The 26,900-nt window shown below is 52.6% G+C and overlaps 1 protein-coding gene across 1 annotated transcript; it reads right to left on the reverse strand.

The window, feature by feature from the left end:
* Nucleotides 1-1,328: 1,328 nt before the first annotated feature.
* On the reverse strand, nucleotides 1,329-10,651 carry aoc1 (amine oxidase copper containing 1). Its single transcript, XM_041189334.1, has 4 exons — nucleotides 9,112-10,651; nucleotides 5,260-5,548; nucleotides 1,776-1,908; nucleotides 1,329-1,604 (listed from the first exon to the last, which is right to left on the reverse strand). Exons 1-4 carry the CDS (start codon nucleotides 10,649-10,651, stop codon nucleotides 1,329-1,331), a joined length of 2,238 nt encoding a protein of 745 aa, XP_041045268.1.
* Nucleotides 10,652-26,900: the final 16,249 nt, after the last annotated feature.

The following is a 26,900-nucleotide window of genomic DNA, read 5'->3' on the forward strand; positions in this document are numbered from 1 at the left end:
GTTATGGGTGTTAACGAGTTCTCTACCGGGTGTGGGTTATGAGTGTTAACGAGTTCTATACCGGGTGTGGGTTATGGGTGTTAACGAGCTCTATACTGGGTGTGGGTTATGAGTGTTAACGAGTTCTATACCGGGTGTGGGTTATGGGTGTTAACGAGTTCTATACCGGGTGTGGGTTATGAGTGTTAAAGAGTTCTACACCGGGTGTGGGTTATGAGTGTTAACGAGTTCTATACCGGGTGTGGGTTATGAGTGTTAACGAGTTCTACACCGGGTGTGGGTTATGAGTGTTAACAAGTTCAACACTGGGTGTGGGTTATGGGTGTTAACGAGTTCTACACTGGGTGTGGGTTATGGGTGTTAACGAGTTCTACACCGGGTGTGGGTTACGGGTGTTAACGAGTTCTACGCCGGGTGTGGGTAATGGGTGTTAACGAGTTCGACACTGGGTGTGGGTTATGGGTGTTAACGAGTTCTATACCGGGTGTGGGTTATGAGTGTTAACGAGTTCTATACCGTGTGTGGGTTATGAGTGTTAACGAGTTCTATACCGGCTGTGGGTTATGAGTGTTAACGAGTTCTATACCGTGTGTGGGTTATGAGTGTTAACGAGTTCTATACCGGCTGTGGGTTATGAGTGTTAAAGAGTTCTACACCGGGTGTGGGTAATGGGTGTTAACGAGTTCTACACCGGGTGTGGGTTATGAGTGTTAACGAGTTCTACACCGGGTGTGGGTTATGAGTGTTAACGAGTTCTACACCGGGTGTGGGTTATGAGTGTTAACGAGTTCTACACCGGGTGTGTGTTATGAGTGTTAACGAGTTCAACACTGGATGTGGGTTACGGGTGTTAATGAGTTCTACGCCAGGTGTGGGTAATGGGTGTTAACGAGTTCTACACCGGGTGTGGGTTATGAGTGTTAACGAGTTCTACACCGGGTGTGAGTTATGGGTGTTAACGAGTTCGACACCGGGTGTGGGTAATGGGTGTTAACGAGTTCTACACCGGGTGTGAGTTATGGGTGTTAACGAGTTCGACACCGGGTGTGGGTTATGGGTGTTAACGAGTTCGACACCGGGTGTGGGTTATGGGTGTTAACGGGTTCTACACCGGGTGTGGGTTATGGGTGTTAACGGGTTCTACACCGGGTGTGGGTTATGGGTGTTAACGAGTTCTACACCGGGTGTGGGTTATGGGTGTTAACGAGTTCTACACCGGGTGTGGGTTATGGGTGTTAACGAGTTCTACACCGGGTTTGAGTTATGGGTGTTAACGGGATCTATTCTGGGTGACGTCTGTTAACTGTTCTGTGTGCACACTTGAGTGTTTAGTCCGGTAAATAGGTGCCGTTATATCTGAAGGGGGTTTGTTTCAGGCAGTAGTCTCCAGTGGCATTTTGCCATGTCTGGATCTTCACACTGGAGAAGGATTTACCCTCTGGCCTCACTATCACCACACTTCGCGAGGACACTGAAGGATCTTCCTGAAAGAAATTGAATGGACGGAGGAAAAATCCAACGGCATTTCCGGGAGTACTCGTATTCGGCACATCTTCAGAATGTGGAATGTGTAAGAAACCAACTGTTACCCAGGCAACCAGGTCCTGCAATAACGAGAAAATGACCAGGGTCAGTCACCATCTGAATCAGATGGTATTTGATTTGAAGCTAATTTTCCTGTATAGGCTGTGCCCAGGAGCAGTTACTGTTAGGGTCCCAGAGCCTTGGGCTCAGGTCTGTAAAAGACTCTGGTCCTGAATGTGAGTCTGTCCTACCTGATTGGTGATATTTTCATTGTTTTGGATAAAGTTCTCGAAACGAACGTTTGGATCCCATGGGTCATTCTGAAGAAACATATCGCTGCTGCACTCCTCCCTCTCTCGGAAACGAGTCACTGCCAACCGGTACCTGGTGACACACAGAGACGATGAGCAAATCTGGGCCAAAATGGAAGACTTTCCCTCCCCATCTTCTGAGGTGTCGGTGGAGAACACACGCCTGCCCACACTGCCTGTCCTGTAGCTGTTTGTTGCTCCAACGAGCCTTTATTGGCTGGGGGCTGAACTTGCAAACCTGACTAGGGAGGAAGCCCCACCTCAGGGATCTGCCAGCCAATCCGATGGGGAGGAAGCCCCACCTCAGGGAGCTGCCGGCTAATCCGATGGGGAGGAAGCCCCACCTCAGGGAGCTGCCGGCTAATCCGATGGGGAGGAAGCCCCACCTCAGGGAGCTGCCGGTCAATCCGATGGGCGAGTAGCACTCCAGGCCCTGCAGTGTCAAAAGCTACAGTGGAAAGGACTGGGACTACCAACAGCCCCCAGAGGCTAAAATCCTGGGATTCCAGGACCAGGCAACTTTTGGGGGTCTTGGGGTGGGGTGGGGAGGGGAGGTGAGGCCCGGTAGAGGGGCGAGGGGGGAATGGTGGTGGGTGGGCAGAGGGGAAGCCAGGGAGGAGGAATCCCGTGGAGGGTCCAGAAACTTTGGGGTTTGGGGGCATCATCGATGTAAAAAGGGCTCTTGATGGAGGTGCCCTCTCTCCTACTGGCCCGAGGCCTGAACCCAGTTGATTTTTGGGTTCCCCCTGACCCAGAACTCTTCCCACTCACTTGGAAAATGAGGCTGTGCAGGAAACAACTCTTAGGTGGTCAATGATTGGCCACTTAAGCCCTTCAATCGGGGCAAGGGCAGGCTGGCCAGAACCAGCGTACCAGGAGTTGGGTGGGTTGGTGGGAGCCTGGTGGGAAGGGCCTGGTCTGCCCAGAAACCCGCCAGGGAATGTAAAATTCTCCCCATGAGGTAATTTGGTCATAAGAATAGAAAAAATATTTTTTAAAAGATGTGAAACTTTTGATGATGATGTTTAAAGAGACTTGGGTACATTTGTACAAGGAACACAGAACGTGAGCATGCGGGACCACAACTCAAATGTCATGTTGGCCTTTATTGTAAGGGGATTGGAGTACAGAACTAAAGAAGTCTCACTCCAGATGTACAGGGTTTTGGTGAGACCACATCTGGAATCCTGTGTACAGTTTTGGTCTCCATGTTTAAGGAAGGATAAACTTACATTGGAGGCGGTACAGCCAAGGTTCACTCGATTGGTCCCTGGGATGAGGGGGTCCTATGATGAGAGGCTGAGTAACTTGGGTCTTTTTCTCTGGAGTTTACAAGAATGAGAGGCGATTTCATTAAAACAGAGTCCCCAGTCTTCCAGTCTCCAGATTGTCGGAGACCAGTTGGATGGCAGAAGGTGCACATCAGAATCCTGCAGAAGTCCTGACATTTGGAACTTTTTAGAATCCTCCCATTTATTGTGTAATGCTTTGCCTTGTTTGCCCTCCCCAAATACATCACCTCACACTTTTCCAGATTGAATTCCATTTGCCACTTTTCTGCCCCCTGGACCAGTCCATTTATATTTTCCTGCATTGTACAGTTTTCTCCCTCAGCATCAACCACACGGACAATGGTCCATCTCATCTGCAAACTTCTTAATCATACCCTCACATGTTAGTGGGTGGTGGGGAGAGGCAATGGCATAGTGGTGTTGTCACTGCACTAGTAATCCAGGGACCCAGGTTCAAATCCTGCCACAGCAGATGGTGGAATTTGAATTTAATAAAAATTTGGAATTAAAAGTCTAATGATGACCATGAAACCACTGTCAATTGTTGTAAAAACCCATCTGGTTCACTAATGTCCTTTAGGGAAGGAAATCCCTACATGTGACTCCAGACCCACAGCAACATGGTTGACGCATTGAACTGAATTAAGGCAACTAGGGATGGCTAATAAATGCTGGCCTGGCCAGTGACACCCACATCCCATGGACAAATTTTTAAAAATTTGAATCTTTGATATATACAAGTGACAGCCAGTAATAAGACCTGAGGAATCCCATTGGAAACAGCCTTCCAGTCATAAAAACACTTTTCCTGCCACTGGATCCAATTTGCCTCTTTCCCTTGGGTCCCATGAGCTATTAATTTTCTGACCAGTCTAACATGTGGTACTTTGTCAAAAGCCTTGTGAAAATCCATGTTGACTTCATCAAATCCTCCACCCTCAGCCACCTTGTTACCTCAAAAACTTCAATCAAGTTAGTCAGGCAGGACCTTCCTTAACATATCCATACCGACGAGCCTTGATCAACCCCTGACTCTCTAAATAACAATTTATACTGTTTCTCTGAATTTTTTCCAATCATTTTCCCACCATTGAGGTTAGGCTGACTGGTCTATAATTACTCAGTCTATCATTTCCTCCCTTTTTAAACAACCGTACAGCATTAGCTATCCTCCAGCATGATGCCTATAGTCAGAGAGGATTGAAAATGATGGTCAGAGCCTCTGCTATTTCTTCCCTTGCTTCTCTCAGCAGCCTGGATTACATTTCATCTGGGCCTCGGGATTTATCCACTTTCAAAGGTGTTAAACCCTTTACAAATTCCTCTCTCACTATTTCGGGTCAGTTGCAATGAATAATTCACACTCTTCCTCCTGAGCTATAGACTCAGCTTCATCCTTCTCTTTAGAAACAGGCCACAAGTATTCATGAATTATTTATTAAGAACTATCCCTATATCTTGTGCCTCCACACACAAGTTATCCATATTCACTAATTGGTCCTATACTTCCCTTTGTCATTGTAGTATAAGGGATTAATAGTTATGCTAATGAGTTAGTGATGTGTATCATGATATAACAGTGACATCATCAGTCATGTGCTAGAGACTCTGGAGAGCAGATGGAATAGACTGTACTCAAGAAAGATGTACCTACTGAGTAACTCATGTATATAGTGTAAATAAAGCTGTGGCCTATTCCTGCTCCTAATTCGTATGTCTGTACGTTGTCCTCACTTCCCACCCCAGCAGCCTCCTCATTGAAAGGATCATCCTCACTATTTCCTGCCAGCTCCAGGGTGCTGCACGTACCAGGTAAATCTTCCCCTGGCCTGACCTTTCACTCTGTGACACCCTGGTCCACTCCTCAATCACTCCCAACACCCCCTCCCATTCCAAATGTAAAAGCTCAATGAAGAATCAGCATCAACCCAAACCATTAACTCTGTTTCTCTCTCCACAGATGCTGCCTGACCTGCTGAGTATTTCCAGCATTTTCTGTTTTTGTTTAATATGATAATTATAAATAGTCTTTTTGTGCCTCGATGAAAGATCATTTACTGACTGGGGATTGGCTGCTGATGAATGAATAGCTGGTGGCTGGAGATTGTTTTCTGATTGGACAGTGATCTGACCTGCTCCAAGTGATGGCCTTCTCCTCCTTCCAATCACGAGGCAGCAGACGATCAGCCTGGGAGTTGAACTGGATGCGATAGGCTCTGTGACTCTGCCACTTGTTCTTCTTCTGGGGGTTATAAAAGAGCAGGTATCGGGGTGAGGGTTTTGTGAAGGGGAAAGCAGCTGCTCGCTCTCGAACTCTTTGCACCCTCTCCAGTTTCGACTGCACAACGTAATCTCCTGGGCTCCAGGGGTTACTGATGTTTTCGAACTTCAGTCCAATTGTTTCAAAACTGTTCTCTGTTCCTATAAAAAAAAAATTAAAAAATAAAAAGGTGCTTCACAAGCCAGAGTTCCCAATCTAACATTCTCAGCCTCTCATCTGGATAGTAAATTAAACCAAATTTCTCTCAGTCCAGTGGACAGGGTATTAAAGTAAAAGCAAAATACTGCGGATGCTGGAAATCTGAAACAAAAACAGAAAATCCTGGAAAAATTCAGCAGGTCTAACAGCCTCTGTGGAGAGTTAACATTTTGAGTCTGTATGACTCTTCTTCAGAGTTAAAGAGAAATAAAAATGTGATGAAAATTATACTGTTTAAGGGGGGGTGGAGCAGGTGTAGCTGGATAGAAGGTCAGCGATATGTGGGGGCAAAGGAGAGATTGCCAGAGATGTCATGGACAAAAGGACAAAGGGCTGTTAATGACAGTGGTTCTGTTTAAAGGAGGTGCTGATGGTGGTGTTAAGGTCAGAAAGCAGAAGGTGGTAATAGCAGGACAAGGGTAAGCACTCTGGAAAGAACATGAACAAGTGACAGATGCCCTTGTGGGGGTGGGGCTGGGGGGAGGGGACGTAGGTGGGGAAAAAGATCGAAAATAGGATGAAAGGTGGAGATAAAACAATGAATAAAAATCAAAGTAAATAAAAATAAAAATTTAAAATGAGGATGAATATTGAAAAAAGGGGATAAAAAAGGGGGTAAGGGTGGAGGAGAGAGTTCATGACCTAAAGTTGTTGAATTCAATGTTAAGTCTGAAAGGCTGTAAAGTGCCTAGTTGGAAGATGAGGTGTTGTTCCTCCAGTTTACATTGAGCTTCACTAGAACATTGCAGCAGGCCAAGGATGGACATGTGGGCATGAGAGCAGGGTGGAGTGTTGAAATGGCAAGCAACAGGGAGGTCTGGGTCATGCTTACGGACAGACCGAAAGTGTTCTGCAAAGCGGTCACCCAGTCTGCGTTTGGTCTCTCCAATGTAGAGGAAACCGCATTGGGAGCAGCGAATGCAGTAGACTAAATTGAGGGAAGTGCAAGTGAAATGTTGCTTCACTTGAAAGGAGTGTTTGGGCCCTTGGACGGTGAGGAGAGGGGAAGTAAAGTGGCAGGTGTTACACCTTCTGCAGTTACATGGGAAGGTGCCGTGGGAGGGAGTTGAGGTGTTGGGGGTGATGGAGGAGTGGACCAGGGTGTCCCAGAGGGAACAATCCCTACGGAATGCAGATGAGGGAGTGAAGGGAAGATGTGTTTGGGGGTGGCATCATGCTGGAGTTGGTGGAAATGGCGGAGGATGATCCTTTGAATGTGGAGGCTGGTGGGATACCACCATCAGCACCTCCTTTAGCCGGTACCACTACCATTAACACCACTTTGTCCTTTTGTCCATGACATCTCTGGCAATCTCTCCTTTGCCCCCACCTATCACTGGCCTTCTATCCAGCTACACCTGCCCCATCCCCCTTAATTAGTCTAATTTTCATCACATTTTGACTTCTCTTTAGCTCTGAAGATGAGTATTACAGACTCGACAGGATATTGAAAACATCTGTGCAACTGGAAAAGGCAATAAAATCCTCATTGAAACACATCTGCTAAAGGTACGGAATGTGAATATGTAATGTGGAATCTAGAGACACTCAGCCAAATTGCATGGAAAATTACTCAGATAGATCAGCTCGGTTCAGAGGACAGTAATCTCAGGATGTTGTGGGTTCAACTTGAGAGATTGTCAGAGGGTCAGTGCTGAGGGAGTGCAGCACTGTCAGAGGGTCAGTACTGAGGGAGTGCTGCACTGTCAGAGGGTCAGTACTGAGGGAGTGCTGCACTGTCAGAGGGTCAGTGCTGAGTGAGTGCTGCACTGTCAGAGGGTCAGTACTGAGGGAGTGCTGCACTGTCGGAGGGTCAGTACTGAGGGAGTGCTGCACTGTCAGAAGGTCAGTACTGAGGGAGTGCTGCACTGTCAGAAGGTCAGTACTGAGGGAGTGCTGCACTGCCAGAAGGTCAGTACTGAGGGAGTGCTGCACTGTCAGAAGGTCAGTACTGAGGGAGTGCTGCACTGTCAGAGGGTCAGTACTGAGGGAGTGCTGCACTGTCACAGGGTCAGTAGTGAGGGAGTGCTGCACTGTGAGAGGGTCAGTACTGAGGGAGTGCTGCACTGTCACAGGGTCAGTACTGAGGGAGTGCTGCACTGTCAGAGGGTCAGCACTGAGGGAGTGCTGCACTGTCAGAGGGTCAGTACTGAGGGAGTGCTGCACTGTCAGAGGGTCAGTACTGAGGGAGTGCCGCACTGTCAGAGGGTCAGTACTGAGGGATTGCTGCACTGTCAGAGGGTCAGTACTGAGGGAGTGCTGCACTGTCAGAGGGTCAGTACTGAGGGAGTGCTGCACTGTCAGAGGGTCAGTACTGAGGGAGTGCTGCACTGTCACAGGGTCAGTAGTGAGGGAGTGCTGCACTGTGAGAGGGTCAGTACTGAGGGAGTGCTGCACTGTCACAGGGTCAGTACTGAGGGAGTGCTGCACTGTCAGAGGGTCAGCACTGAGGGAGTGCTGCACTGTCAGAGGGTCAGTACTGAGGGAGTGCTGCACTGTCAGAGGGTCAGTACTGAGGGAGTGCCGCACTGTCAGAGGGTCAGTACTGAGGGATTGCTGCACTGTCAGAGGGTCAGTACTGAGGGAGTGCTGCACTGTCAGAGGGTCAGTACTGAGGGAGTGCTGCACTGTCAGAGGGTCAGTACTGAGGGATTGCTGCACTGTCAGAGGGTCAGTACTGAGGGAGTGCTGCACTGTCAGAGGGTCAGTACTGAGGGAGTGCTGCACTGTCAGAGGGTCATTACTGAGGGAGTGCTGCACTGTCAGAGGGTCAGTACTGAGGGAGTGCTGCACTGTCAGAGGGTCAGTACTCTCCTGAGCTCCCATCTACCCCTAACCTTCTATCTTGCTCCACCTGCTCCACCCCCTCTAAAACAATATAACATCCATCCCATTCCTACTGCTCTTCAGCTCTGAAGAAGAGTCATACGGACTCGAAACATTCACTCTGTTTCCCTCTCCGTAGATACTGCCGGACCTGCTGAGTTTCTCCAGCATTTTCTGCTTTCACTCAGATCCATCTGTACTTTTCAGTTTTTTTAAATTATTGAGCAGAATGGTTCCCTGCTGGTGGGTTTGCAGGTGGCGGGGAGTGTGTGGGGGTGTAGGCGGGGAGGGTGCTCTTGGTGTTGGGGTGAGGGGCGGGGGGTGGATTGTAATATTCCCCAAGTGGCCTTCCTGCCACCCTCGTTGGCCTCTGGAGTTCAGGGGTAGGGGACAGACACCTGGCAGGTCACCCTGCTTGGGCTTCAGGTGTAAAGGGGCACAGAGGTTTGCCTCCATCAAGGGCTCCCTTTCCAGGAAGGAGGGAAGGGGGTAGAAAGCTAGGAGAAGGGTGGGGGATTAGTGGAAGAGCAGGGAGGTGGGAGGGAGGGAAATGGCTGAGATGAGAGGCAATGGTGAAAAAGCTAAAAAGCAGAGTATTGGCTGGGGAAATGTCCAGCCTTTGCCTCCTGTGCCCAGGACTCATTCCTGTAACTGTGGATTCAGGACTTTGATAACCCACCTGCCACATCCAGGTCCACTTTATAATGGATGAGGTGTGTGTGGAGATTGCCCAGGACATAGTCATAAACTTTAGTTCCATAGTTCTCCCCCTCAGGGGTGAAGAAGGTAGAATGGATGTAACCAGTGGCATGGACCTTAACCTCGATCACCCCATTCTGGTGGAAGATAAAGTCCCAGATATAGTCATAGTTATAGACAGTGGATATGGTCCTGATCACAAGCACATGGTTCTCGAGACCTCCATAGAATTTGAAGCTGCCTTGGAAGTTGCTGCTAAAATGTCTCCTCAGAGGGACGGCGGTGGAATGTTCAAATATACACAAAGCATTCTTGTAGCGGACTGGCTGGTCTGTGTCCCTGAAATGATAGGCATCTTTGTAGGTGGCAATCTCTGGGCAATCAATCCCCTTTGCCAGTTCATAATCAAAGGTGCCCATCCCCCAAGCAGTATCGATGTATTTAGTTTGCATTCCTGCTGGGCTGTGACCAGAATAGAAGGCAAGCGCTTCCTGAACACTAATCTCAAAGGCAATTGGCTCATCATTGAACCTAACATTGAAAAGTTGGAGCCCAGTAGATGTTCGCATTCTATAGGCAAAGCTCCAGCCTGCGTACAGGACCGAATTCCCCTTCACCTTGTACCTCTTCCCCTGACCCTCATATTGTTTAGGCCCAGGGATGTCGGTGCGAGTTTTGAAGTGGCCTCTGGGGATGTAGGTGGAGAAGACATCCTCACTCGGATGTTCAGGCAGCTTGAAGATATTCACAAGGCCCATGTTGTATTTCCTCACCAGCTCTTCCATACTGTCAAAGTACTGCCCATTGTACCAAACCTTCTCCACAGCCCAATGCCGTGGGTCCACAGATTTATGGTTCAAGAGGATCTCGAGGCCAATTGGATGGATGAAAAAGCCTTCCTTGCCTTGCTGCAGTATAAACCACGACTTCCTATCTCCTGACCTCAGACCCCTTGGTGCAACATCGGTGAAGGTCAGACAGCGGTCAGTGCAATTGTGGTACCAGAATCCACTGGTTTCCTTCAAGAATAGGGTCGCAGTCTTGGTGACCTCTTGCAGTTTCTCGTGAATGAGTGCAATCTCTACATAAGTTGTTGGTCGCGAGGTAAACTTTATGGGCTGTTTACTCCTCAATCTCGCAGGATGAAAATACTTGGGTATTGGCAGTGGCCCTACAATGTATTCTGTCACATTGGGCTTTGGTCCCGCACCAAAGAAGATGATGGCCTTAGCATTGCGTCGAGGAGCACAGCCAATACCATTGAGGAAATTGAGAATGTGTTGTTTCTTGGGAATTTGAAGCTCAATGAGGAAGATATAATTTTTGTGAAGTGTATGAGATGTTGCAGCTGACAGATTGAGGTTTTTCTGAGCTAGAAGGAAGGAACTCACTGCTCGCATCTCTGTAGGGCTCAGCTCAGCAAACACTGATGCTGTGTGATGGTAATGTTCAAAGAATTGAGAATATTGGCAACTAACTCCGCACAACATTAGCATGGCCGAGAAGCAGATCCAGTGCATATTAACGTCACCTCCCATCTCTCCACCTACAAGGAATGAAAAATGAAGAACTGGAATATGAACTATAACACAACAAGCACATCGTGGCTCACAGATCACAATGACTCAGCTCACCACCACTTTCTCAAGGACAATTAGAAATGGGCATAACCCCAGTAAGAGTCAGTGAGTGTGGGACCCATAACCCCAGTGAGAGTCAGTGTGTGTGGGACCCGTACCCCAGTGAGAGTCAGTGTGTGAGGGACCCATAACCCCAGTGAGAGTCAGAGTGTGCGACCCACACCCCAGTGAGAGTCAGTGTGTGAGGGACCCGTACCCCAGTGAGAGTCAGTGTGTGTGGGACCCGTACCCCAGTGAGAGTCAGTTTGTGAGGGACCCATAACCCCAGTGAGAGTCAGTGTGTGCAACCCACACCCCAGTGAGAGTCAGTGTGTGAGGGACCCATACCCCAGTGAAGTCAGTGTGTGTGGGACCCGTACCACAGCGAGAGTCAGTGTGTGTGGGAACCGTACCACAGCGAGAGTCAGTGTGTGTGGGACCCGTACGCCAATGAGTCAGTGTGTGTGGGAGTCATATCCCAGTGAGAGTCAGTGTGTGTGGGACCCGTACCCCAGTGAAAGTCTGTGTGTGGAACCCATACCCCAGTGGGAGTCAGTATGTGTGGGACCCGTACCCCAGTAAGAGTCAGTGTGTGTGAGACACGTACCCCAGTGAGAGTCAGTGTGTGTGGGACCCGTACCCCAGTGAGAGTCAGTGTGTGTGAGACACGTACCCCAGTGAGAGTCAGTGTGTGTGGGACCCGTACCCCAGTGAGAGTCAGTGTGTGTGGGACCCGTACACCACTGAGAGACAGTCTGTGTGCAACGCGTTGCCCAATGAGAGTAAGTGTGTTTGGGTCCCGTACTCGAGTCAGAGTCAGTGTGTGTAGAAATATTACCCCAGTGAGAGCCAATGTGTGTAGGACCCGTACCCCAGTGAGAGTCGGTGTGTGAGGGACCTGTACCCCAGTGAGAGTCAGTGTGTGTGGGACCCGTACCCCAGCGAGCGTCAGTGTGTGTGGGACCCGTACCCCAGTGAGAGTCAGTGTGTGTGTGGGAAGCATATACCAGTGAGAGACGTAGTGCGGGATCCATACCCCAGTGAGAGTCAGTATGTGTGGGACCTGTACCCCAGTGAGAGTCAGTGTGTTTGGGAACCATAACCCAGTGAGAGTCAGAGAGTATGGGACGCGTACCCCAGTGAGAGTCTGTGTGTGTGGGACCCATAACCCAGTGAGAGTCAGTGTGTGTGGGACCCGTACACCACTGAGAGTCGGTGTGTGTGGGAAGCATACCCCAGTGAGAGACATAGCGTGGGTCCCGTACCACAATGTGAGTCTGTGTGTGTGGGACCCGTACCCCAGTGAGAGTCTGTGTGTGTGGGACCCGTACCCCAGTGAGAGTCAGTGTGAGTGGGACCAATAACCCTGTGAGAGTCAGTGCGTGTGGGACCCGTACACCACTAAGAGATGGTGTGTGTGGAAAGCATACCCCAGTGAGAGACGTAGTGTGGGTTTCGTACCCCAGCGAGAGTCAGTGTGTGTGTGGCAGACGTACACCAGTTAACGTCAGTGTGTGTGTGAACCGTACCCCAGTGAGAGTCAGTGTGTGTGGGTCCCGTACCCCAGTGAGAGTCAGTGTGTTTGTGAACCGTATCCCAGTGAGAGTCAATGTGTTTGGGACACATACCCCAGTGAGAGTCAGTGTGTGGGGCTCCGTACCCCAGTGAGAGTCAGTGTGTGTGTGAACCGTACCCCAGTGAGAGTCAGAGTGATTGGGACACATACCCCAGTGAGAGTCCGTGTGTATGGGACCCGTAACCCAGTGAGAGTCAGCGTGTGTGGAAACCGTACCCCAGTGAGAGTCAGTGTGTGTGGTACCTGTACCCCAGTGACAGTCTGTGTGTGTGGGACCCGTACCCCAGTGAGTGTGTGGGACCAATAACCCTGTGAGAGTCAGTGCGTGTGGGACCTGTACACCACTGAGAGACGGTGTGTGTGGAAAGCATACCCCAGTGAGAGACGTAGTGTGGTTTTCGTACCCCAGTGAGAGTCAGTGGGTGTGGGACCCGTACCCCAGTGAGAGTCAGTGTGTGTGAGACCCCTACCCCAGTGAGCATCAGAATGTTTTGGACCCGTACCCTAGTGAGAGTCAGAGAGTGTGGGACCCGTACCCCAGTGAGCGTCAGAGAGTGTTGGACACTTACCCCAGTGAGAGTCAGTGTGTGTGGGACCCGTACCCCAGTGAGTGTCAGTGTGGGTGGGATACGTACCCCAGTGAAAGTCTGTTTGTGTCCGACCCGTACCCTGGTAAGAGTCTGTGTGGGTGGGACCCTTACCCCAGTGAGTGTCAGTGTGTGTAGGACCAATAACCCAGTGAGAGTCAGTGCGTGTGGGACCGGTACACCACTGAGAGACGGTGCGTGTGGGAAGAATACCCCAGTGAGAGACGGACTGTGGGTCCTGGTCCCCTTTGAGAGTCTGTGCGTGTGGGACCCGTACCCCAGTGAGAGTCATTGTGTGTGGGAACCATACAACAGTGAGAGTGCGTGTGTGTGGGACCCGTACCCCAGTGAGAGTCATTGTTTGTGGGATCCATACACCACTGAGAGTCCTTGTGTGTGGCATGCGTACCCCAGTGAGTATCAGTGTATTTGGGATCCGTACCCCAGTGAGAGTCAGTGTGTGTGGGACCCGTAGAGCATGGAGAGTCATTGTGTGTGGGAAATGTGACCCAGTGAGCATCAGAGTGTTTCGGACCCGTACCCCATGAGAGTCAGTGTGTGTGTGTGGGACCCGCACCCCAGTGGGAGTCAGTGTGTGTGGGACCCATACCACAGTGAGAGTAAGTGTGTGTGTGACACGTACCCCAGTGAGTGTCAATTTTTGTGGGAGCGGTACCCCAGTGAGAGTCAGTGTGAGTGGGACCCGTATCCAAGTGAGAGTCAGTGTTTGTGGGACAACACCCCAATGACAGTCATTGTGTGTGGGATCCATATACCAGTGAGAGTCCGTGTGTGGTATGCGTACCCCAGTGAGAATCAGTGTATGTGGGATCCGTACCCCAGTGAGAGTCAGTGTGTGTGGGACACGTACCCCAGTGAGAGACTGTGTGTGTGTGGGACACGTAACCCAGTGAGAGATAGTGTGTGTGGGACCCGTGCAGCATGGAGATTCAGTGTGTGTGGGAGACACGTACCCTAATGAGATTCATTTTGTGTGGGAACTGTACCCCGGTGAAAGTCAGTGTGTATGAGACCCGTCCCCCAGTGAGATTCAGTGTGTGTGGGACCCGTACACCTCAGAGAGACGGTGTGTGTGGGACCCGTACCCCAGTGAGAGTAAGTGTGTGTGGGACCCATACCCCAGTGAGAGTCAGTGTGTGTGGGACACGTACCCCAGTGAGAGTCAGTGTGTGTGGGACCCGTACCCCAGTGAGAGTCAGTGTGTGTGGGACCCGTACCCCATTGAGAGTCAGTGTGTGTGGGACCCGTATCCCAGTGAGAGTCATTGTGTGTGGGATCCGTACCCAGTGAGAGTCAGAGTCTGTGGGACACATAACCCAGTGAGATTCAGTGTGTGTGGTACGCGTACCCCAGTGAGAGTCAGTGTGTGTGGGACCCGTACCCCAGTGAGAGTCAGTGTGTGAGGGACCCGTACCCCAGTGAGAGTCAGTGTGTGAGGGACCCATAACCCCAGTGAGAGTCAGTGTGTGCGACCCACACCCCAGTGAGAGTCAGTGTGTGTGGGACCCGTACCCCAGTGAGAGTCAGTGTCTGAGGGACCCGTACCCCAGTGAAGTCAGTGTGTGTGGGACCCGTACGCCAATGAGTCAGTGTGTGTGGGAGTCGTATCCCAGTGAGAGTCAGTGTGTGAGTGGGACCCGTACCCCAGTGAAAGTCTGTGTGTGGAACCCATACCCCAGTGGGAGTCAGTATGTGTGGGACCCGTACCCCAGTGAGAGTAAGTGAGTGAAGGGACCCGTACCCCAGTGAGAGTCAGTGTGTGTGAGACACGTACCCCAGTGAGGGTCAGTGTGTGTGGGACCCGTACCCCAGTGAGAGTCAGTGTGTGTGAGACACGTACCCCAGTGAGAGTCAGTGTGTGTGGGACCCGTACACCACTGAGAGACAGTCTGTGTGCAACGCGTTGCCCAATGAGAGTAAGTGTGTTTGGGTCCCGTACTCGAGTGAGAGTCAGTGTGTGTAGAAATATTACCCCAGTGAGAGCCAATGTATGTAGGACCCGTACACCAGTGAGAGTCGGTGTGTGAGGGACCTGTACCTCAGTGAGAGTCAGTGTGTGTGGGACCCGTACCCCAGTGAGCGTCAGTGTGTGTGGGACCCATACCCCAGTGAGAGTCAGTGTGTGTGGGACCTTTACCCCAGTGAGAGTCAGTGTGTGTGGGTGACATACCCCAGTTAGCTTCAGTTTGATTGGGACCTGCATTACAGTGAGAGTCAGTGTGTGTGGGACCCGTACACAACTGAGAGACGGTGTGTGTGGGACCCGTACCCCAGTGAGAGACAGCGTGTGTGAGACCTGTACCCCAGTGAGAGTCAGTGTGTGTGGGACACATACCCCAGTGAGAGTCAGTGTGTGAGGGACCCGTACCTCATTGAGAGTCAGTGTGTGTGGGACCAGTACCCAGTGAAAGTAAGAGTGTGTGGGACATGTACCCCAGTGAGAGTCAGTGAGTGTGGGACCCGTAGAGCATGGAGAGTCAGTGTGTGTGGGAACTGTGACCCAGTGAGAATCAGTGTGTGTGGGAGACCCCTACACCAGTGAGAGTCCGTGTGTGTGGGACACGTGACCCAGTGAGAGTCATTTTTTGTGGCATCCATACACCAGTGAGAGTCCTCGTGTGTGGCATGCGTACCCCAGTGTAAATCAGTGTATGTGGGATCCGTACCCCAGTGAGAGTCAGTGTGTGTGGGACCTGTACCCCGGTGAGAGTCAGTGTGTGTGGGTCCCGTACCCCAGTGAGAGTCAGTGTGTGTGGGACCCGTACCCCAGTGAGAGTCAGTGTGTTAGAGACCCGTACCCTAGTGAGAGTCAGTGTGTGTGTGGGACCCGTACCCCAGTGAACGTCAGTGTGTGTGAGACCCGTACCCTAGTGAGAGTCAGTGTGTGTGGGACCCGTAGAGCATGGAGAGTCATTGTGTGTGGGACCCGTACCCCAGTGAACGTCAGTGTGTGTGAGACCCGTACCCTAGTGAGAGTCAGTGTGTGTGGGACCCGTAGAGCATGGAGAGTCATTGTGTGTGGGAACTGTGACCCAGTGAGCATCAGAGTGTTTCGGACCCGTACCCCATGAGAGTCAGTGTGTGTGTGTGGGACCCGCACCCCAGTGGGAGTCAGTGTGTGTGGGACCCATACCACAGTGAGAGTAAGTGTGTGTGTGACACGTACCCCAGTGAGTGTCAATTTTTGTGGGAGCGGTACCCCAGTGAGAGTCAGTGTGAGTGGGACCCGTATCCAAGTGAGAGTCAGTGTTTGTGGGACAACACTCCAATGACAGTCATTGTGTGTGGGATCCATATACCAGTGAGAGTCCGTGTGTGGTATGCGTACCCCAGTGAGAATCAGTGTATGTGGGATCCGTACCCCAGTGAGAGTCAGTGTGTGTGGGACACGTACCCCAGTGAGAGACTGTGTGTGTGGGACCCGTACACCTCAGAGAGACGGTGTGTGTGGGACCCGTACCCCAGTGAGAGTAAGTGTGTGTGGGACCCATACCCCAGTGAGAGTCAGTGTGTGTGGGACACGTACCCCAGTGAGAGTCAGTGTGTGTGGGACCCGTACCCCAGTGAGAGTCAGTGTGTGTGGGACCCGTACCCCATTGAGAGTCAGTGTGTGTGGGACCCGTATCCCAGTGAGAGTCATTGTGTGTGGGATCCGTACCCAGTGAGAGTCAGAGTCTGTGGGACACATAACCCAGTGAGATTCAGTGTGTGTGGTACGCGTACCCCAGTGAGAGTCAGTGTGTGTGGGACCCGTACCCCAGTGAGAGTCAGTGTGTGAGGGACCCGTACCCCAGTGAGAGTCAGTGTGTGAGGGACCCGTACCCCAGTGAGAGTCAGTGTGTGCGACCCACACCCCAGTGAGAGTCAGTGTGTGAGGGACCCATAACCCCAGTGAGAGTCAGTGTGTGCGACCCACACCCCAGTGAGAGTCAGTGTGTGTGGGACCCGTACCCCAGTGAGAGTCAGTGTCTGAGGGACCCGTACCCCAGTGAAGTCAGTGTGTGTGGGACCCGTACGCCAATGAGTCAGTGTGTGTGGGAGTCGTATCCCAGTGAGAGTCAGTGTGTGAGTGGGACCCGTACCCCAGTGAAAGTCTGTGTGTGGAACCCATACCCCAGTGGGAGTCAGTATGTGTGGGACCCGTACCCCAGTGAGAGTAAGTGAGTGAAAGGACCCGTACCCCAGTGAGAGTCAGTGTGTGTGAGACACGTACCCCAGTGAGGGTCAGTGTGTGTGGGACCCGTACCCCAGTGAGAGTCAGTGTGTGTGAGACACGTACCCCAGTGAGAGTCAGTGTGTGTGGGACCCGTACCCCAGTGAGAGTCAGTGTGTGTGGGACCCGTACACCACTGAGAGACAGTCTGTGTGCAACGCGTTGCCCAATGAGAGTAAGTGTGTTTGGGTCCCGTACTCGAGTGAGAGTCAGTGTGTGTAGAAATATTACCCCAGTGAGAGCCAATGTATGTAGGACCCGTACACCAGTGAGAGTCGGTGTGTGAGGGACCTGTACCCCAGTGAGAGTCAGTGTGTGTGGGACCCGTACCCCAGTGAGCGTCAGTGTGTGTGGGACCCATACCCCAGTGAGAGTCAGTGTGTGTGGGACCCATACCCCAGTGAGAGTCAGTGTGTGTGTGGGAAGCATATACCAGTGAGAGACGTAGTGCGGGATCCATACCCCAGTGAGAGTCAGTATGTGTGGGACCTGTACCCCAGTGAGAGTCAGTGTGTTTGGGAACCGTAACCCAGTGAGAGTCAGAGAGTATGGGACGCGTACCCCGGTGAGAGTCTGTGTGTGTGGGACCCATAACCCAGTGAGAGTCAGTGTGTGTGGGACCCGTACACCACTGAGAGTCGGTGTGTGTGGGAAGCCGACCCCAGTGAGAGACATAGCGTGGGTCCCGTACCACAATGTGAGTCTGTGTGTGTGGGACCCGTACCCCAGTGAGAGTCAGTGTGTGTGGGACCCGTACCCCAGTGAGAGTCAGTGTGTGTGGGACCAATAACCCTGTGAGAGTCAATGCGTGTGGGACCCGTACACCACTAAGAGACGGTGTGTGTGGAAAGCATACCCCAGTGAGAGACGTAGTGTGGGTTTCGTACCCCAGCGAGAGTCAGTGTGTGTGTGGAAGACGTACACCAGTTAGCGTCAGTGTGTGTGTGAACCGTACCCCAGTGAGAGTCAGTGTGTTTGTGAACCGTACCCCAGTGAGAGTCAGTGTGTTTGGGACACATACCCCTGTGAGAGTCAGTGTGTGGGGCCCCGTACCCCATTGAGAGTCAGTGTGTGTGTGAACCGTACCCCAGTGAGAGTCAGAGTGATTGGGACACATACCCCAGTGAGAGTCCGTGTGTATGGGACCCGTAACCCAGTGAGAGTCCGCGTGTGTGGAAACCGTACCCCAGTGAGAGTCAGTGTGTGTGGTACCTGTACCCCAGTGAGAGACAGTGTGTGTGGGACCAATAACCCTGTGAGAGTCAGTGCGTGTGGGACCTGTACACCACTGAGAGACGGTGTGTGTGGAAAGCATACCCCAGTGAGAGACGTAGTGTGGTTTTCGTACCCCAGTGAGAGTCAGTGGGTGTGGGACCCGTACCCCAGTGAGAGTCAGTGTGTGTGAGACCCCTACCCCAGTGAGCATCAGAATGTTTCGGACCCGTACCCTAGTGAGAGTCAGAGAGTGTGGGACCCGTACCCCAGTGAGAGTCAGCGAGTGTTGGACCCTTACCCCAGTGAGAGTCAGTGTGTGTGGGACCCGTACCCCAGTGAGTGTCAGTGTATGTGGGACCCGTACCCCAGTGAGAGTCAGAGAGTGTTGGACCCTTACCCCAGTGAGAGTCAGTGTGTGTGGGACCCGTACCCCAGTGAGTGTCAGTGTGGGTGGGATACGTACCCCAGTGAAAGTCTGTTTGTGTCCGACCCGTACCCTGGTAAGAGTCTGTGTGGGTGGGACCCTTACCCCAGTGAGTGTCAGTGTGTGTAGGACCAATAACCTAGTGAGAGTCAGTGCGTGTGGGACCGGTACACCACTGAGAGACGTTGCGTGTGGGAAGCATACCCCAGTGAGAGACGGACTGTGGGTCCTGGTCCCCTTTGAGAGTCTGTGCGTGTGGGACCCGTACCCAGTGAGAGACAGTGTGTGTGGGACCCATACCCCAGTGAGAGTCATTGTGTGTGGGAACCATACAACAGTGAGAGTGCGTGTGTGTGGGACCCGTACCCCAGTGAAAGTCATTGTTTGTGGGATCCATACACCAGTGAGAGTCCTTGTGTGTGCCATGCGTACCCCAGTGAGAATCAGTGTATGTGGGATCCTTACCCCAGTGAGAGTTAGTGTGTGTGGGACCTGTACCCCAGTGAGAGTCAGTGTGTGTAGGTGACATACCCCAGTTAGTGTCAGTTTGATTGGGACCTGCATTACAGTGAGAGTTAGTGTGTGTGGGACCCGTACACAACTGAGAGACGGTGTGTGTGGGACCCGTACCCCAGTGAGAGACAGCGTGTGTGAGACCTGTACCCCAGTGAGAGTCAGTGTGTGAGGGAACCGTAACCCAGTGAGAGTCAGTGTGTGTGGGACAGCACCCCAGTGAGAGACAGTGTGTGTGAGACCCATACCCCAGTGAGAGTCAGTGTGTGAGGGACCCGTACCCCAGTGAGAGTCAGTGTGTGTGGGACCCGTACCCCAGTGAGAGTCAGTATGTGTGGGACCAGTACCCAGTGAAAGTAAGAGTGTGTGGGACATGTACCCCAGTGAGAGTCAGTGAGTGTGGGACCCGTAGAGCATGGAGAGTCAGTGTGTGTGGGAACTGTGACACAGTGAGAGTCATTGTTTGTGGCATCCATACACCAGTGAGAGTCCTCGTGTGTGGCATGTGTACCCCAGTGTAAATCAGTGTATGTGGGATCCGTACCCCAGTAAGAGTCAGTGTGTGTGGGACCAATAACCCTGTGAGAGTCAGTGCGTGTGGGACCCGTACACCACTGAGAGACGGTGTGTGTGGCAAGCATACCCCAGTGAGAGACATAGCGTGAGTCCCGTACCACAATTTGAGTCTGGGTGTGTTGGACCCGTACCCTAGTGAGAGTCAATACGTGTGGGACCCGTACCCCAGTGAGAGTCAGTGTGTGTGGGACCCGTACCCCAGTGAGAGTCAGTATGTGTGGGACCCGTACCCCAGTGAGTGTCAGTGTGTGTCGGACCCGTACCCCGGTAGTACTCTATGTGTGTGTGACCTTTACTCCAGTGAGAGTCAGTGTGTGTGGGACCAATAACCCAGTGAGAGTCAGTGCGTGTGGGACCTGTACACCACAGAGAGACGGTGTGTGTGGAAACCATACCCCAGTGAGAGACGTACTGTGGGTTTCGTAACCCAGTGAGAGTCAGTGTGTGTGTGGGAGACGTACCCCAGTTAGCATCAGTGTGTGTGTGAACTGTACCCCAGTGAGAGTCAGTGTGTATGGGACCCGTAACCCAATGAGAGTCAGTGTGTGTGTGAACCGTACCCCAGTGAGAGTCAGTGTGTGTGAGACCCGTACCCCAGTGAGAGTCAGTGTGTGTGAGACCCGTACCCCAGTGAGAGTCAGTGTGTGGGGGACCCGTACCCCAGTGAGAGTCAGTGTGTGTGGGACCCATACCCCAGTGAGAGACAGTGTGTGTGGGACCCTTACCCCAGTGAGAGACAGTGTGTGAGGGACCCTTACCCCAGTGAAAGTCTGTGTGTGTCGGACCCATACCCGGTAATACTCTGTGTGTGTGTGACCTTTACCCCAGTGAGAGTCAGTGTGTGTGGGACACGTACCCCAGTGAGAGACGGTGTGTGTGGGACCCGTGCAGCATGGAGATTCAGTGTGTGTGGGAGACACGTACCCCAATGAGATTCATTTTGTGTGGGAACTGTACCCCGGTGATAGTCAGTGTGTATAAGACCCGTCCCCCAGTGAGATTCAGTGTGTGTGTGGGACCCGTACCCCAGTGAGAGTCAGTGTGTGTGGGACCCGTACCCCAGTGAGAGTCAGTGTGTGTGGGACACGTACGCCAGTGATAGTCAGTGTGTGGGGGATCCGTACCCCAGTGAGAGTCAGAGAGTGTGGGACCCGTACCCCAGTGAAAGTCTGTGTGTGTGGGACCCATACCCCAGTGAGAGACAGTGTGTGTGGGACCCTTACCCCAGTGAGAGACAGTGTGTGAGGGACCCTTACCCCAGTGAAAGTCTGTGTGTGTCGGACCCATACCCGGTAATACTCTGTGTGTGTGTGACCTTTACCCCAGTGAGAGTCAGTGTGTGTGGGACACGTACCCCAGTGAGAGACGGTGTGTGTGGGACCCGTGCAGCATGGAGATTCAGTGTGTGTGGGAGACACGTACCCCAATGAGATTCATTTTGTGTGGGAACTGTACCCCGGTGATAGTCAGTGTGTATAAGACCCGTCCCCCAGTGAGATTCAGTGTGTGTGTGGGACCCGTACCCCAGTGAGAGTCAGTGTGTGTGGGACCCGTACCCCAGTGAGAGTCAGTGTGTGTGGGACACGTACGCCAGTGATAGTCAGTGTGTGGGGGACCCGTACCCCAGTGAGAGTCAGAGAGTGTGGGACCCGTACCCCAGTGAAAGTCTGTGTGTGTCGGACCCGTACCCCGGTAATACTCTGTGTGTGTGTGACCTTTACCCCAGTGAGAGTCAGTGTGTGTGGGACCAATAACACAGTGAGAGTCAGTGTGTGTGGGACCAATAACCAAGTGAGAGTCAGTGCGTGTGGGACCTGTACACCACTGAGAGACGGTGTGTGTGGAAAGCATACCCCAGTGAGAGACTTAGTGTGGGTCCGGTACCCCAGTGAGAGTCAGTGTGTGTGGGATCCGTACCCAGTGAGATTCAGAGTCTGTTGGACACATAACCCAGTGAGAGTCAGTATGTGTGGGACCCGTACCACAGTGATAGTTAGTGTGTGTGGGACACGTACCCCAGTGAGAGACAGTGTGTGTCGGACCCGTACCCCAGTGAGAGTCAGTGTGTGTGGGACCCGTATCCTAGTGAGAGTCAATGCGTGTGGGACCCGTACCCAGTGAGAGACAGTGTGTTAGAGACCCGTACCCCAGTGAGTGTCAGTGTGTGTGGGACCCGTAACCCACTGAGAGTCAGTGTGTGTGGGACCGGTACCAAAATGAGAGTCAGTGAGTGTGGGACCCGTACAACACTGAGAGACGGTGTGTGTGGGAATCATACCCCAGTGAGAGACATAGTGTGGGTCCCGTAACCCAATGTGAGTCTGTGTGTGTGGGACCCGTACCCCAGTGAGACTCAGATATTGTGGGAGCCGTAGCCCAGTGAAAGTCTGTGTGTGCCGGACCCATAACCCGGTAAGAGTCTGTGTGTGTGGGACCCTTACCCCAGTGAGTGTCAGTGTGTGTGGGACCAATAACCCAGTGAGAGTCAGAGTGTGTGGGACCCGTACACCACTGAGAGACGGTGTGTATGGGAAGCATACCCCAGTGAGAGTCGTAGTGTGGGTTTTGTACCCCATTTAGCGTCAGTGTGTGTGGGACCCGTACCCCAGTGAGTGTCAGTGTCTGTGGGACATGTACTCCAGTGAGAGTCAGTGTGAGTGGGGTCCATACCCCAGTGAGAGTCAGAGAGTGTGAGACCCGTACCCCAGTGAAAGTCTGTGTGTGTCGGACCCGTACCCCAGTGAGAATCAGTGTGTGTGGGATCCGTACCCAGTGACAGTCAGATTCTGTGGGACACATAACCCAGTGAGATTCAGTGTGTGTGGGACTCGTAGCCCAGTGAGAGTAAGAGTGTGTGGGACACGTACCCCAGTGAGAGTCATTGTCCGTGGGACCCGTACCCAAGAGAGAGTCATTGTGCGTGGGATTCGTAAGCCAGTGACAGTCAGATGCTGTGGGACACATAACCCAGTGAGATTCAGTTTGTGTGGGACTCGTACCACAGTGATAGTCAGTGTGTGTGGGACCCGTACCCCAGTGAGAGTCAGTGTGTGTGGCTCCAGTATCCTAGTGAGAGTCATTGTGTGTGGGACCCTTACCCCAGTGAGAGTCAGTGTGTGTGGGACCCGTACCCCAGTGAGAGTCAGTGTGTGTGGGACCCATACCCCCGTGAGAGTCAGTGTGTGTGGGACCCGTATCCTAGTGAGAGTCAGTGTGTGTGAGACCTGTGCCCCAGTGAGAGTCAGTGTGTGAGGGAACCGTACCCTAGTGAGAGTCAATATGTGTGGGACCATTACCCTGTGAAAGTAAGAGTGTGTGGGACATGTACCCCAGTGAGAGTCAGTGTGTGTGGTACCCGTACCCCAGTGAGAGTCAGTGTGTGGGGGACCCGTAACCCTGTGAGAGTCAGAGAGTGTGGGACCCGTACCCCAGTGAACGTCTGTGTGTGTCGGACCCGTACCCGGTAATACTCTGTGTGTGTGTGACCTTTACCCCAGTGAGAGTCAGTGTGTGTGGGACCAATAACACAGTGAGAGTCAGTGCGTGTGGGACCTGTACACCACTGAGAGACGGTGTGTGTGGAAAGCATACCCCAGTGAGAGACATAGTGTGGGTCCCGTACCCCAGTGAGAGTCATTGTGTGTGGGATCCGTACCCAGTGAGAGTCAGAGTCTTTTGGACACATAACCCAGTGAGATTCAGTGTGTGTGGGACTCATAGCCCAGTGAGAGTCAGTAGGTGTGGGACCCGTACCACAGTGATAGTTAGTGTGTGTGGGACACGTACCCCAGTGAGAGACAGTGTGTGCAACACGTACCCCAGTGAGAGTCAGTGTGTGTGGGACCCGTATCCTAGTGAGAGACAATGTGTGTGGGACCTGTGCCCCAGTGAGAGTCAGTGTGTGTGGGACCCGTACCCCAGTGAGTGTCAGTGTGTTAGAGACCCATACCCCAGTGAGCGTCAGTGTGTGTGGGACCGGTACCAAAATGAGAGTCTGTGTGTGTGGGACCCGTACCCCAGTGAGAGTCAGTGTGTGGGGGACCCGCACCCCAGTGAGAGTCAGTGTGTGTGTGGGACCCGTACCCCAGTGAGTGTCAGTGTGTGGGGGACCCGTACCCCAGTGAGAGTCAGTGTGTGTGGGACCCGTACACCACTGAGAGACGGTGTGTGTGGGAAGCATACCCCAGTGAGAGACATAGTGTGGGTCCCGTACCACAATGTGAGTCTGTGTGTGTGGGACCCGTACCCCAGTGAGACTCAGATATTGTGGGAGCCGTAGCCCAGTGAAAGTCTGTGTGTGCCGGACCCATAACCCGGTAAGAGTCTGTGTGTGTGGGACCCTTACCCCAGTGAGTGTCAGTGTGTGTGTGGGACCAATAACCCAGTGAGAGTCAGAGTGTGTGGGACCCGTACACCACTGAGAGACGGTGTGTGTGGGAAGCATACCCCAGTGAGAGTCGTAGTGTGGGTTTCGTACCTTAGTGAGAGTCAGTGTGTGTGTGGGAAACGTACCTCAGTTAGCATCTGTGTGTGTGGGACATGTACCCCAGTGAGAGTCATTGTGTGTGGGACCCGTACCCCAGTGAGAGTCAGTATCTGTGGGACCCGTGCACCAGTGAGAGTCAGTGTGAGTGGGGTCCATACCCCAGTGAGAGTCAGAGAGTGTGGGACCCGTACCCCAGTGAAAGTCCGTGTGTGTGGGACACATACCCCAGTGAGAATCAGTGTGTGTGGGACCAATAACCCAGTGAGAGTCAGTGCGTGTGGGACCTGTACGCCACTGAGAGACGGTGTGTGTGGAAAGAATACCGCAGTGAGAGACGTAGTGTGGGTTTCGTACCTCAGTGAGAGTCAGTGTGTGTGTGGGAGACGTACCCCAGTTAGCGTCAGTGTGTGTGTGGGAGACGTACCCCAGTGAGAGTCCGTCTTTGTGGGACCCGTACCCCAATGAGAGTCAGTGTGTGTGTGAACCGTACCCCAGTGAGAGTCAGTGTGTGTGGGACCTGTACCCCAGTGAGAGTCAGTGTGTGTGGGACCCGTACCCCAGTGAGAGTCAGTGTGTGTGGGTGACATACCCCAGTTAGCGTCAGTTTGTTTGTGACCTGTATTAAAGTGAGAGTCAGTGTGTGTGGGACCTGTACACCACTGAGAGTCAGTGTGTGTGGGACCCGTACCCCAGTGAGAGTTAAAGTGTGTGAGACCCATACCCCAGTGAGAGTCAGTGTGTGTGGGACACATACCCCAGTGAGAGTCAGTGTGTGAGGGACCCGTACCTCATTGAGAGTCAGTATGTGTGGGACCAGTACCCAGTGAAAGTAAGAGTGTGTGGGACATGTACCCCAGTGAGAGTCAGTGTGTGTGGGACCCGTACACCACTGAGAGACGGTGTGTGTGGGACCCGTAGCCCAGTGAGAGTCAGTGTGTGAGGGAAATGTACCTCATTGAGAGTCAGTGTGTGTGGGACAAGTACCCAGTGAGAGTAAGAGTGTGTGGGACACATACCCCAGTGAGAGTCATTGTGTGTGGGATCCGTACCCAGTGAGCGTCAGAGTCTGTGGGACACATAACCCAGTGAGATTCAGTGTGTGTGGGACTCGTAGCCCAGTGAGAGTCATTATGTGTGGGACCCGTACCACAGTGATAGACAGTGTGTGTGGGACACGAAACCCAGTGAGAGACAGTCTGTGTGCAACACGTACCCCAGTGAGAGTCAGTGTGTGTGGGACACGTACCCCAGTGAGAGTCAGTATGTGTGGGACCTGTACCCCAGTGAGAGTCAGTGTGTGTGGGACACGTACCCCAGTGAGAGTCAGTGTGTGTGGGACCCGTACACAGTGAGAGTCAGTGTGTGTGGGACCCATATCCTAGTGAGAGTCAGTGTGTGTGGGACCCATACCCCAGTGAGAGACAGTGTGTGTGGGACCCGTACCACAGTGAGAGTCAGTGTGTGTGGGACCCATATCCTAGTGAGAGTCAGTGTGTGTGGGACCCGTACCACAGTGAGAGTCAGTGTGTGTGGGACCCGTACCACAGTGAGAGTCAGTGTGTGATAGAACCGTACACAACTGAGAGACGGTGCGTGTGGGACCTGTACCCCAGTGAGAGTCAGAGTCTGTGGGACACATCACCCAGTGAGATTCAGTGTGTGTGGGACTCGTAGCCCAGTGAGAGACAATGTGTGTGCAAAACGTACCCCAGTGAGAGTCAGTGTGTGTGGGACCCGTACCCCAGTGAGAGTCAGTGTGTGTGGGACCTGTACCACAGTGAGAGTCAGTTTGTGTGGCACCCGTACCCCAGTGAGAGTCAGTTTGTGGGGGACCCGTACACAACTGAGAGACGGTGTGTGTGGGACCTGTACCCCATTGAGAGTCGGTGTGTGTGGGACCCTTACAACACTGAGAGACGGTGTGTGTGGGAATCATACCCCAGTGAGATACATAGTGTGTGTCCCGTACCACAATGTGAGTCTGTGTGTGTGGGACCTGTTCCCCAGTGAGAGTCAGTGTGTGTGGGACACGTACCCCAGTGAAAGTCTGTGTGTGCCGGACTCGTACCCCGGTAAGAGTCTGTGTGTGTGGGACCCTTACGCCAGTGAGAGTCAGTGTGTGTGTGGGACCAATAACCCAGTGAGAGTCAGAGTGTGTGGGACCCGTACACCACTGAGAGACGCTGTGTGTGGGAAGCATACCCCAGTGAGAGTCGTAGTGTGGGTTTCGTACCTCAGTGAGAGTCAGTATGTGTGTGGGAAACGTACACCATTTAGCGTCAGTGTGTGTGGGACCCGTAGCCCAGTGAGAGTCAGTGTCTGTGGGACCTGTACCCCAGTGAGAGTCATTGTGTGTGGGAGCCGTACCCCAGTGAAAGTCTGTGTGTGTCGGACCCGTACCCTGGTAAGAGTCTTTGTGTGTGGGACCCGTACCCCAGTGAGAATCAGTGTGTGTGGGACCAATAACCCAGTGAGAGTCAGTGCGTGTGGGACCTGTACACCACTGAGAGACGGTGTGTGTGGAAAGAATACCGCAGTG

The sequence above is a fragment of the Carcharodon carcharias genome, chromosome 6 (assembly GCF_017639515.1).
Source record: "Carcharodon carcharias isolate sCarCar2 chromosome 6, sCarCar2.pri, whole genome shotgun sequence".
In the NCBI taxonomy this organism is placed as follows: domain Eukaryota; kingdom Metazoa; phylum Chordata; class Chondrichthyes; order Lamniformes; family Lamnidae; genus Carcharodon; species Carcharodon carcharias.